Here is a 12,548-nt window from a genome sequence, read left to right as displayed (position 1 = left end):
GAACATCCTGGATCTGTTTCTTCGCTCATCTTTATTCTTTTTTTATGTATTATAGAAGTATCGGATCGGGACTCGGTATCGGTAGATACTCAAAATCAAATGACTCTGACTCAAGGGCAAAAAAACCTGATCGGGACATCCCTAATTTATACTAAAGGACAGTGTGTTCAAGTGTCTCATTAAGTACAACAAAGTGTTCTTGGATACAAAACACCTCTAGAAACTGTCTATAAATACTCCGTCTTACTGAAAGCATGAAAAGCTGAGTCATTTACAACTTGTTTTGCTACACTGAAAGTAGACCTTGAGCACAAAGTTAATGCTGCAAATTCACAGAAAAATAAAATAAAAGCCCAGAACTTGAAAACTGGAAGTTAAGACAGTTCAAATGCACAAACCTTAAGCATTTAAATGTTATTTCACAGCATGAAGAGATAAAGGGGGCATTTAACTTGAGATGAATAACTTGCTACCTTGACTAAGAATATGTTAAGCCTTTATTTATTTTGTGTATACATTTAAAATAATGGCTAAGATACCAACTGTTTATGAATTAGTTAAATCAAGTATGAACCAAAGCACAAGTGTTTTGACAAAACAAACAGTTACACTTTGGTGAAAAGACATTAAGACTACCACAAAGAAAACCAAACCCCTTGTGCATATACTCTACATATTAATGCTAAACCAAAGTGATACTCCAGAGCTGTGATTTCTGCATGAGGGGGGTGGGGAGGAAAAAAAAAAAAAAAAAAGAGAAAAGACCCCACACACACGCTACTAGTGCTACTGATTGACAGTCAAAACTACATCTGCTAAATCATTGCGAGATTTACAAGCTAACAAGATTTCAATTCAGCTTTAGCTCCTATTTACACTTACACTCTTAAAAATAAAGGTGCTTCACGATGCCATAGGAGAACATTTTTGTCTAAATGGTTTCATAAAGAACCTTTAATATCTGAAGAACCTTTCGGTTTCACAAAAGTTTCTTTATGGTGAAAGAAGCTTCTTCAGATTGTATAAAGTTAAGGAAGAGATGGTTCTTTAAAGAACCTTTGACTGAAAAAAAAATAGAAGTAAATGATGGGGACTTAATACCTTTAGCTGCAGTACAAATCTAAAAGCTTTGTTTTGTTCTGAAGTGCAAAACTTATAACGGTCTTAAAGATGCCAAACGTGGAGTAAAATCTAGACTTAAAACAAACAAAAACAACTGCATAAACATGGATTTCAAAAACACCACCACCAAAAGTAGTTTACACACACCCATGAAACAGTAACTACAGAGCTTAAGGTCTATACAGTAGTAACTTATTGTTGGAATGCAATTAATATTGAAGCATACATTAACTAGCAGGATACCATTAAAATTCACTTTTCATTAAAGATTTGCATGGGGTGTTACCTAACAAATATCTGGAACAAGTATAATTGAAGTTACTTCTCACAAGCTGTTAAATATACAGTTTAAAAAAAACGACATTTAACTTGTTTCATAACAATCAGTCCTCCCACTCGTATTCTACCAGTATGGAATTTCGAAATCAAACTCTGTGTAAGGTTCAGGGGTTTGACAATCAGAAGAGAGGTCTAGAACATCCAAATTATATGCGGTTTGGGAAACAGGACCAGTAGCTCTGGTACCAGCCACCTGTGACGTCACGATCCTGCCACTGACCGGCTGAACACCCTTGAACGTGTCCACCATTAGGAGAGAGCTGGTTGCCTTGATGTAAATGCTTGTACTGAACAGGTCAATCTAATCGAAATTTTAAAAATGGTTTGAAACAATTAAACTAAAGATACTGGAATTCTTCAGTAGTAGTACTTCAGCAGTGACAGACTCTGCAAAATCAGCCTTTTGACAAGTCAACTTACTAAATCCCAACTGACTTTGGGGTCTTTAAAGATGGTCTAAATCACACCTTCATTGCAGTTTGGTGTGGTTAAAGAGCCAAGATAAGGGGAATATTTAGTCCGGTCCAATCCAGGAAGCAGATCATCCATAGAGATATATTCAGTGATGCATGCTTTATCACCTGAGAAGCAGAAAGGGCATTAGCGAAGTAGTCAGTTTTACTGTATTTATACAGCTCTTCTCACAGAAACAATTAAGGGATCTAAAAACTGGTCAGTTTTGTTCAAAGCAAGCTCATTCAATTCTTAAAGAAATAATGAAGATCAGGTTCCTTGGGTACATGTCTGAAGAATGCAAATAAGGGATTTGGGTAGTGGTCAGTTTTGTCAGAATAAACAATCCTCTAAAAGCATCAGTGAAGATAACACTACTTGAATGGTCTGTAGGAGTCTGGTGAGTGTTCAATATTTTCTAAATTTAAAGAGTCACTTAAGCAACAATGTTGAAATATAGGGTACAAGTTTTAGTTGCCTCTCTGCTTTCAGGCAGAATTGGCAATTGAAAATTGCTTTAGCGGAAGAGATTTGACATCTTGCCCACCTGTAAGTAACTTAAACAGGAACTGCACTGAAAAAGTGATTCATTGAATTTTAAAAATTGAGTAAAGGTAAGTGGTTGCAATAAATTTATTTTAGCTACATTTAAATAAACAAATTTAGTTGACTAACTTTCAACTTTTTTAAATTAAATGTAGCTAAAATAAATTGTTTGCGACCACTTACCTTAAAAAAAAAAAAAATTCAGTGTGCTAGAAAGTTATGGCTCAGTGATTTAACCACTTTAGTCTTTCAGGAGGAGGAAATAAATAAAAAAAAAAAAAAGACAGCAGGGCAAAATTCCCAAAGATAATGTTATGCAAAATGTGGCACATACTGCCACTTTTGATGCCCGAAACTTACCTGCATTGGCGAAGTTAAGGTCTTCCAGCTCTCTGGTTTGCCAGTGTCATAAGTGGCCTGGGAGTTCAAATAAATCAATCTTACGACTAATGAAATTCAGCCTCAATTTATTGGCAAAACATTTCAAAAATAAGACTTCCTTCATTGGCATCAGTGGTTCCATGAAGAAACTTTAACATCCATGGAAACTTTCCACTGCATAAAAATGCTTTACATATTTATAAAAATGGAAAAAGTGTTCTATAAAAGCATTGTTAGACTGTTTACTAAAAGATTATTTTTCTTAACACTGATATACCTCAATGAAGAAACCAAGAGCAGCCAGTATAGTTGAACCATTATGTACGACCTCATTCACTATGTGCCGCTGAAACACACAGACAGGACAAGTCAGTAACAACATTTGTACTAGTCTGTGCAATTTTCATACCCCCATAGGGTATTGTTTGAAATCCACAGTGTGTTCAGATCCAGGCATGAAACTGCCATTACCCCAGTGAAGATAAAACTGCCTACTGGCAAACAAGCCTGGCAGATCACCTCCTTCCACATGCATTTTCTTGTGATCTAGTGCAACTTTAACTGAAGATAAAGCCAAACTATGTTAGAAAACACCATTAGAACAGATAACTCCGGCCTGTTGAAGATACAACTGCAAAAATCATGTGTAGTCTTGTCTTGTGCAAACGCACAAATAACACAAAGATCGAGCTACATTAACTCACTTGTCCTGCCAGTGTTTTTAATCTCAGTCAAGGTTGTGTTGTCATCATAGCCAGTGAAGGTGAAAGAGGTCAGATTAGTAGGTATTAGCCTGCACATTGGTGGTTATGATGTCTATTGGAGACTGTTAAGTTCCATTACAGTCTTTTTCTGCAATTATGGGCCAAGCAACAATCACCTGAGATGCAGAAAGCACTTAAAAACAAAGCTCACTAATTTTGTGATATTTGAGACTTGTTTTTTCAGGGCCATGAAAGGAATTATGAAGTAGAAAGGAAAGACTTACTACACGATGGCATGTGATCACACCAAGCTGCGAAAAGCCCAAAATACAGCAAGATTAACATGCTAAGGTAGCTTAAACAATTCAATGACATAAGTTTGGGAAAATAAACCAAGTCAAACGATCATATCTTACCCACAGATATCGGTGCGCCGTATGACACAGGCAACAGAAAAGCTGCAAAGCAGGTCATGAACCAAGCATTCATCTTGGAGGGGGGAAAGGACATGCATGTGTTACACACGCCAAAAACTCCTGTTCGACTATACTTAATCTCTCGTTACTAAACAACAAACATTTATTATTTCAGTTTTAATAGCTGTCATCCCCAATCATTTTCCTCACAGTCATTCTGTATGGGAACACATACACACTGTATAAGTAACTTTATAACAAGCAAAAACATAGAGCCTTTCAAAAGATTCAATCATTTGTATATTATTCCACTGCTCCCTTGCCGTTTTACTTAATATCAAATTCTTTTCTTAGTCAAAGCCCAGCCAAAATACAGTTTGACCAGTAAAACCCTATTCTAAACAATTACTCCAAAAGCTTTACACTAAAAAGCTTTAAAAGAACAAGCAAGCTTAAGGTGACTGCCAAAAACAAATAGTAACAGGTGTTACCCTTTAGGCTAATTAAGGCCAGTTTGGATTAGTTGAATCAGGTGTAGCAGGTCTCCACCCTTAGAAGACATGTGGACACTGATGCATAGCCTGAGTTCCAAAAGCAATTTATGTCAATTGCATGAGTTTTTTTATGATTTATATACTATATTAAGTGGCTAAAACTGTTTTCAACATTGATAATAATGTTTCTGAGCAGCACATCAGCATATTGGAATGATTTCTGAAGGATCACGTGACAGTGAAGACTGGAGTAATGATGTTGAAAATTCAGCGTTGCCTCACAGGAATGAATTACATTTTAAAATTATTCAAATAGAAAATCATAATTTTAAATTGTATTTCACAATATTACTGTGTTTGCTGTAATTGTATTTAAATGTAGCCACATTTATATATGGTTAAGTATAAACAGAACTCAATTGGAGACATTTTGTTACTAAACAACAAACATTTATTATTTCAGTTTTAATAGCTGTCATCCCCTTAAATACTACAGAATCACCTACTGTTGAATAAAATTGCAGATAACAGAAGGTTCATATAAAACATAAGGAGTCTGTACGATTTCAGCTGTTTTAAACTAAGAGTTTGAGATAAAAAATATATATATATATATATATATATATATATATATATATATATATATATATATATATATATATATATATATATAATTGATATCCCAAGCACTCATGTTATGCTCACAGATGATAAATTGTGTGTTAAAAATACATTTGGTACAAATAGAAATACAATTGGTAAAAACAGGAAAAGCTTCACATCATTAACTCCTACCTTACATCTTATTTTTTCATGTAACAAGATTCACTAATCACAAAATCAACATATTACAGAAACCACCATGATCAAATGCAATCAATAAAGTGCACATAATTCACAAGAGCAATAAATTAAATCAGCTCATAAAATGTGTGTGCAAAGCATTTTTTACAGCCAACACAAACTGGACAATAGAAGTATTGTGATGACAGATAAAGTGGATGATGAAGGTGCTGCAGATGCCACTGTGACCTGTGACGTCACAACTCTGCCATTCAAGGGCTGAACTCCTCTGAAGTTGTTGGTGTTCAGAACTGAAGCGCTTGCGTCTTTAAAAAAGACAGTTGTGCTGAAGCGGTTGATCTGTTTGGAGAAACAAAGTAAATGGAGTGTAACTTTTTAACTCAGAATATGATGAGCATTGAATCATGAGTATGATTTTCAAGTTGCCTTTACTTACAAAGGCTTGGCTGACTTTGACGGGCTCTTTAAACACGGTCCAAATCACAGCTTCATTACAGCTGGGTGTAGTTAGAGAGCCTTGGTAGCGGTAATATTTAGTCCTGTCCACACCTTCAATCAGACTGTTCAGTGTGATTTGATTCATGATGTCTGAGGTTTGATCTCCTAAATATACAACAAACAAAAAAAAAAAGTCAAGAGGGTGTAATGAAACTACTTGGCTGTCTTACGTTTTGTGCTAATTTGTTGTTAAGTCATATTGGTGAAGAGAGATTAACCAAACATACCAGCATTTAAAGGTTCACTCCAAAATGAAAAACTTTTTATCATTGTTCCATCTTTGTTTTTGCTCACACAGTGAAAGTCAGTGTGGACCAGTGTTGTTTTGGACACCACTGACTTTCACTGTACAGACAAAAACATTTGAAACATTCTTCAAAATGTCTTTGGAATGACACGAGCGTTAAGAAATTACAAAAAGTAGATTTTTAGGGTGAACTATCTCTCACAAAACTGCCGACTCAAGATTCTTACAAACTATTTATTTACCTGAATTGCGTATTTTTGTCAAATAGGATGTTAGGATATCCCAGCTTTTTGTTTTGTTTGCTTCATTGGTTCCCTGTTGGTTAAAAAAACACACACACACACAACAATGCATACCCATGTGCACACAACCAAGCCATTTATGTTTGTGTTTTTCTCTGGATTGAATAAATGTCATGCTCACCTCAATGAAGAAACCAAGAACAGCCAATGCTGTGCTGTCTTTGGCAGCTAAAGCAGCTGACACACTTCCGTTGTATTTTGAATGGACACTTACAATGTGCAGCTATGAGACAACATAAGAACACATAAAATGAACGATCGCATAAACCCTTAAGAATAAAGGTTCTTCTATTGCATCACAGTGAAAACCCCCTTTTTAAAAGAGTTTATTCATACTCAGGCTGCTTTGAGGGGAAAGATTTGAAACAATGACTCCATTTTCAAAATTCAATCAATCATACCTCCATTGGGTACTGTTTGCCATCCACGGTGTGTTCGGAGCCAGGCGAGGAGCTGCCGTTACCCCAGTGGAGATGGAATTGTTTGGTGTTGTATACACCTGGAAGAGCACCTCCTTGCACTTTAATTTTCTCATCATCCAGGTTGACCACCACTGTGAAGACAATGGACATATTACACCAAATTTACATTGCAAAGCAGTCAAAGAAGCATTTTTTTCAGCCTCTTGACATAGACTGTTCAAAAGTAGCATTTACACTGCATTTACAATGGTATATTTTAATAGAGGAGGTGGGTTAGCAGGCTTAATTTAGTCTGGCTTTTATGCAATATTGCATCTTCACATTGAATTTTAAGTCAAGTCAAGTCACCTTTATTTATATAGCGCTTTTAACAATACAGATTGTGTCAAAGCACTTAACAGTATCAAATTGGAGGATAGAGTGTCAGTAATGTATAATGATAAGATTAAACACTCAATTTTCAATTTTCAGTTAAAGGCATTTCATTATTGAATTCAGAGATGTCATTGTCTAGCTCAGTTTAGTTTAAATAGTATCTGTGCAATCAAATCAGCGATAATCGCTAGAAATTAAGTGTCCCCAACTGAGCAAGCCAGAGGCCACAGTGGCAAGGAACCAAAACTCCCTCTGTGACAGAATGGAGAAAAAAACCTTGGGAGAAACCAGGCAGGCACAGAGCACCCCTAACTCGGCTGTTTAAACATGCCTTGAGATACAATGTCCAGGATATACTATACACTGATGCTGAGCATCAAAGATGATTGATCTGCGCTGTACTGTTGCCAGTCTAAGGCCACATCCACACAAAGCCAGGGCTTTCCCTATCCGATACATTTTTCCCCTCGTTCTTCCATAAACATGGCGTCATCTCAAGAAATATCAAAGTACACGTGAAACCACTTGTGAAACCACACAAGTTTCCATTGTGTAGTCAGCGAGTCTCATGGAACACAAAGAGCCATCAAATAACTTTTATCCTGCTGTTGTCTAACAGTAGATCGCCTACATCTCTTTGCTAGCTCGCACTTTTGTACTTCTCTGTGCAACCTTTTTAATGTGATGCTTCTCATTTTACAGTTTCCTATGGATTTGTTTTGTTAGTATCCTCATTCGGAAGTCACTGAATAATAAGGTGACCTTTCGTGCCATTTTGGAGAGTATCCCAGAATGTGATCAACATAATCAGTGTTGTTTATGTTCAGAATGTGTGTGCTTTCTACTGATCATAAACAATGCTGATTATGTTGATTATGTTCTGGGGTACTCTCCAAAATGGTGGAAGATGGTAACTCGGGGAGAAGAATTGTTGAATAAATTATGTTATTATTGTTTTCTTTGTGCACAAAAAGTATTCTTGTAGCTTCGTAAAATTACAGTAGAACCCCTGATGTCACATGGACTATTTTACCGATGTCCTTACTACGTTTCTGAGAGAGCTCTCAGATTTCATCAAAAATATCTTACTCACCCTCATGTTGTTGCAAACCCGTAAGACCTTCATTCATCTTCGGAACACAAATTAATGACAATTTTCATTTTTGGGTGAACTAACCCTTTAATGTCATACAGAGATCGATTCTGTAAAATGTGCATTAAAATAAATGCAAGTAATATCAACAAATCATGTTCCCAGTGTTCAGTGATCCTTACCGGAGTCGCCTGAGTTTCCGATTGACATGAAGGTGGAGTTGTCATCAAAACCAGTTAAGTTAAAGGAGGTCAGGTTAGGATTTCCCTGGACACTTGCAGTCACGATATTAATGGGAGATTGCTTGGATCCATTGCAATATTGTGGAGCAATCTTGGACCAGGTGGTAAAATCTATTACAAATCAGAAGTCCAAAAAAAAAGAAAGAAAGAAAGAAAGAAAATCACTATAGAACAAGTATATTGAAATTTAGAACTTTATAATAACATTTATATTGTATATAATTTTATGTCTATGTGGAATATTTTAGGATGCAAAAAAATAATGCATAAATCACACTTACTGCATGCTGGCTTGTGATAGCACCATTCTGTTTAGGGTGAAATTACAACATTAATAAATATAACCAATGAAACTATCCAAACTTTTCAAGAGCCTTTAGTGCCTGCTTTAACAGAGTCATACAAAATAAAACGATATATTCACTGAGTTATTGAAGTTGAACTTCAGTTACACTCACCCACTGAAGCGTCCGCACTGTGGACGGTGGGACACAGAAGAGCAGCAAGGCAAGTTACCAGCAAAACAATCATCTGCATCAAACAATACATCATTAAAAACTGAAACAATGCTGTTAACAGAATTTAATTAGATTATAATTTTAAATGAGAAATGAAATCAATCAGATAATGTAGATTAACTCTGGTCTTACCTCTCTGACTTGATTCGCCCGTCTGTATGCAGTAATATGATGAGTTGGCTTCATTCCCACCTTTAGTACTCTTCGCAGATCACCTGTAGTGGGTGGGTCACTTTCATCTGTTCATCTACTCATGAAAAACTGCATTCCTATCTAAAGCTCATGTCACATTGCTAGGCGTCCTTTATCTTCTGAGATTTCTTAAGAATTCATAGCAGTCACATTTATTTAATCTTGTCTTAAAGTTTTTTCCTCTCAGCATTGAGACGTTTTCGCTTACCAGCCTTTAAAGTGAGTCAAAATAACTTTGTTAGCCGTTGACTTTAAAATGTTTCATAAATGATTGTAAATGGCACCAGTTTAGTTTAATTTGGTTAATTAAAAAGGCAAACTGTCCTGGGTGCTGAATAACCTTTAATAAGGTTTCTTAAAAACAATCATTCATTAGTAGTGGAACAACATTAAACCAACGAACCAACTATTTAGTGATTTATTAGATATAATTCTAAATTTAACTGTCATGTATCATTATAAATACCATATCATCATTTGATGATACAGAAACCATTAGCCTGACATCTGCTAATATTCTTCCAGGACGCTTGGTCTCATTTACAAATAATTTTGTGAATGATTTCGTATTTGTACACACGAGAACTACTCATGAAAAAATTCAGCTTAATTCACAACATGCGAGTATGCACATGAAATTGTTCTTAATCTCATTCAGTTGTTAATGAAATTGGAGTATTCTAAATGAACAGCCACATGCAGATTTCACTCACAAATGTGCATACATGTGAATGAGACCCTTTATCCATTAACCCATACCATTTCCCAGGGCCATTTCTAGCCAATTTGACGCCCTAGGCGAAATCCCCATTGCCCCCACCACCACCACCCAAATTATATATATATATATATATGTGTATGTATATTATTTATAAATTATTATTTGTAAATTGACTTAAAGGGATAGTTCACCCAAAAATGAAAATTCTGTCATCATTTACTCACCCTCAAGTAGTTCCAAACCTGTATGAATGTCTTTGTTCTGCTGAACACAAGGAAGATATTCTGAAGAATGTGGAAACAGAGCAGTTTTGGGGCACCATTGACTTCCATAGTTTTTTTTTTTCTACTATGGAAGTCAATGGTGCCCCAAAACAGCCTGGTTACAAATGTTCTTCAAAATATCTTCCTTTGTGTTCGGCAGAACAAAGAAATTCATACAGGTTTGGAACTACTTGAGGGTGAGTAAATGATGACAGAATTTTCATCTTTGGGTGAACTATCCCTTTAAGATAAATATTTTGCACAATTTATCTGTAATATCATTGTGTTGCCACTACATGCTTGTATAGCCCTATGTAACAATCCCTTGTAGCTAAGACATTGCACATAATTTACACATAAATCACACATAAATTAATTTGATTACTTTTGGATTTGGATACATGTTTATACTATCAATGGCTACTTTTTGTCTTTATCTGTGTTTAAATCAATGTTTCAAGCAACAACAACAAAACAATTGAACAAAAAAAATTGTTTTGTTGTTGTTGCTTGAAACATTGATTTAAAGTGTCAGTTATTGCATTATTATTTCAGTCAAACCTATAAAACCCTTTGTTGCCCCAAACTACATATAAAAGCCTGATCAGTGGCATAAAAGTAATCAATACAGCTACTTAATCCTTTGCTACTCATTAACACGTGAATATCCCCTTTAAACTTGACGCTCTGCCCTCTGTGTATGATGCTTCTCCCATTAAGTGCTGTGTTAGAAGTGAATGAATTGATCAGCATTTCAACACCTCCATAAGGATGTATTAAACTCGACAAAGCAGTTTAATAAAGGATGTATTGATCTCATGAATTAGCGAATTTTACGATACCAATATTTTTTAATTGGCTGTTAAAGTTTATATGGGAATATTACATGATCCTTTAAAAATGCATTGGCGCAAAAACGCACACCTTTTGGACAAATCTCCCAACACGATTTATCAACTGCCAGAAATTGCCTACTGCCTAAAGAAAATACTGATTTTGTGCACTTTATTTACTGTACCAATATTTTAAATTGGCCTTTGAATGTAGCTTTATTGCATGGCAGCAGAAAAAAAAAATAATAAAAAAAAGCGTTACCTTGCCAAAGCACTGACAGAGCCCATTGATCTAATGGCGTTGATGAGCGCTTCAAATGCAAGCATGCAACGCTCTGATCCAATGGCATACAGGCATCATCAGAATGACAGTACTCTAGCCCAGTGATGTTGGGGATCCAGTGGGGGCGGCAGTCATATTTCAGGGTGACCGTGCCACTCTTTATCACAACCCTGCTAAAATGTAGTACCAGTGCGTGCGCTCATTGTCACCCCTCCAGCTGGTGGCGCCCTAGGCGACCGCCTAGCTCGCCTATGCCTAGAAACGGTACTGCCATTTCCTTTAATCCTAAAACATAACACAGTGCCCTTCAGATATGTGTAAAATGCCTGTGAAAAAAAAACAGAAAATTACTTCATAACACGGTACCTTACAGACTCTTAGAGTGAATTACTTTTAAATGTAACATTTCCCCAGAACTGTTCAGCAGAGCTTTGCATTCAAATGCATCTTTCTGAAGCCATAAGGAGAGTTTATGTCTATCATCAGCCTCATATTCTGTGGGGGGTAGGACATGTAGCCTGATGCTAGGATGTTGGTAGGCTCATAACTCTCATGAACAGCTCCGCTAATGGTCTAGACCAGTGCTTCCCAAACCTGTCCTGGAGGACCCCTAGCCCTGCACATTTTGTATGTCTCCCTTATCAGACACACTTGATTCAACTCATCAGCTCGTTAGTAGAGACTGCAAAACATGAATTGATAAGGGAGACATACAAAATGTGCAGAGCAGTGGGTCCCGAGGACCAGGATTGAAAACCACTGGTCTAGACCAGGGATACTCAAATCTGGCTTGCGAGATCTACTTTCCTGCAGAGTTTAGCTCTAACCCTAATCAAACACACCTGAGCATGCTAATCAAGAGGTGTGTTCGACCTGAAGCAGAATAGGCTTGTTTGAGATGAGCAAAATCTGCGCAGAACCGATCACCGGTGATCACCGCGAGATGCATGCCGGTTAGAAAAGTGTCCGAGTTACGTCCGCCTTGCTCTGATGTCATGCTGACGTGTGCCAAAAAACTCTCGCGGCGGCGAGGCGGCTGTGTCAGATTGAGCAGTCGCGCGCAGTTGCTCTCCACCGACTGTGCTGATCAAAAGCATGATGGGAAACGGCTGACTGACGACACAGCTTCATGCTCATTGGTTCAGACAACCGTGATGATGTGTTCTCTTCTAAAATGTTTTATTTATTAATCTGATTTCATGCTGTTATGTATTTAAATTGTGCATGCATGTTCCCAAACACTATGACACTGCGATCTCTCTGTGAGATATGTGATTGTTGTCATATTTTCTATAACAAT

At 36.6% G+C, this 12,548-nt stretch overlaps 1 protein-coding gene and 1 long non-coding RNA gene across 6 annotated transcripts; both read right to left on the bottom strand.

Annotated features, from left to right (window-relative positions):
- On the bottom strand, positions 1-4,408 carry LOC131551431 (uncharacterized). Of its 3 annotated transcripts, none has more exons than XR_009273766.1 (7): positions 3,962-4,408; positions 3,830-3,856; positions 3,546-3,721; positions 3,119-3,187; positions 2,821-2,877; positions 1,929-2,042; positions 1-1,762 (listed from the first exon to the last, which is right to left on the bottom strand). It is a non-coding gene; the product is annotated as an uncharacterized LOC131551431 (long non-coding RNA). The 3 variants fall into 3 exon arrangements; XR_009273765.1 differs by having other exon boundaries at positions 2-1,762; positions 1,882-2,042; positions 3,962-4,406; XR_009273764.1 differs by having other exon boundaries at positions 2-2,042; positions 3,962-4,404.
- A 683-nt stretch (positions 4,409-5,091) lies between these two features.
- On the bottom strand, positions 5,092-9,204 carry LOC131551429 (carbonic anhydrase 7-like). Of its 3 annotated transcripts, XM_058794384.1 has the most exons (9): positions 9,089-9,201; positions 8,897-8,969; positions 8,720-8,746; positions 8,379-8,549; positions 6,708-6,859; positions 6,428-6,529; positions 6,247-6,319; positions 5,696-5,862; positions 5,092-5,598 (listed from the first exon to the last, which is right to left on the bottom strand). In XM_058794384.1, the coding sequence occupies exons 1-9, from the start codon at positions 9,140-9,142 to the stop codon at positions 5,404-5,406; spliced, it is 1,014 nt and encodes a 337-aa protein (XP_058650367.1). In that variant the 5' UTR covers positions 9,143-9,201; the 3' UTR covers positions 5,092-5,403. The 3 variants fall into 3 exon arrangements, with proteins under 3 accessions (XP_058650367.1, XP_058650366.1, XP_058650368.1); XM_058794383.1 differs by having other exon boundaries at positions 6,247-6,529; positions 9,089-9,204; XM_058794385.1 differs by lacking the exons at positions 8,897-8,969; positions 9,089-9,201 and adding an exon at positions 8,197-8,233 and having other exon boundaries at positions 6,247-6,529.
- Between the last annotated feature and the right edge of the window lie 3,344 nt (positions 9,205-12,548).

This window comes from Onychostoma macrolepis, chromosome 12, assembly GCF_012432095.1.
Source record: "Onychostoma macrolepis isolate SWU-2019 chromosome 12, ASM1243209v1, whole genome shotgun sequence".
Taxonomy (NCBI): domain Eukaryota; kingdom Metazoa; phylum Chordata; class Actinopteri; order Cypriniformes; family Cyprinidae; genus Onychostoma; species Onychostoma macrolepis.
Note: the sequence above shows the minus strand (reverse complement) of the source record. Positions and strands in the feature narration are given on the sequence as shown.

What these genes read in the sequence shown, in the direction of transcription:
- LOC131551429 (XM_058794383.1), bottom strand. Translation starts at nt 9,142, where the DNA reads ATGAAGCCAACTCATCATATTACTGCATACAGACGGGCGAATCAAGTC. An exon ending in CTATCACAAGCCAGCATGCA is followed by an intron (nt 8,550 to 8,719) that starts GTAAGTGTGATT and finishes GATTTGTAATAG; the next exon opens with ATTTTACCACCTGGTCCAAG. An exon ending in GCAAACAGTACCCAATGGAG is followed by an intron (nt 6,530 to 6,707) that starts GTATGATTGATT and finishes GTTGTCTCATAG; the next exon opens with CTGCACATTGTAAGTGTCCA.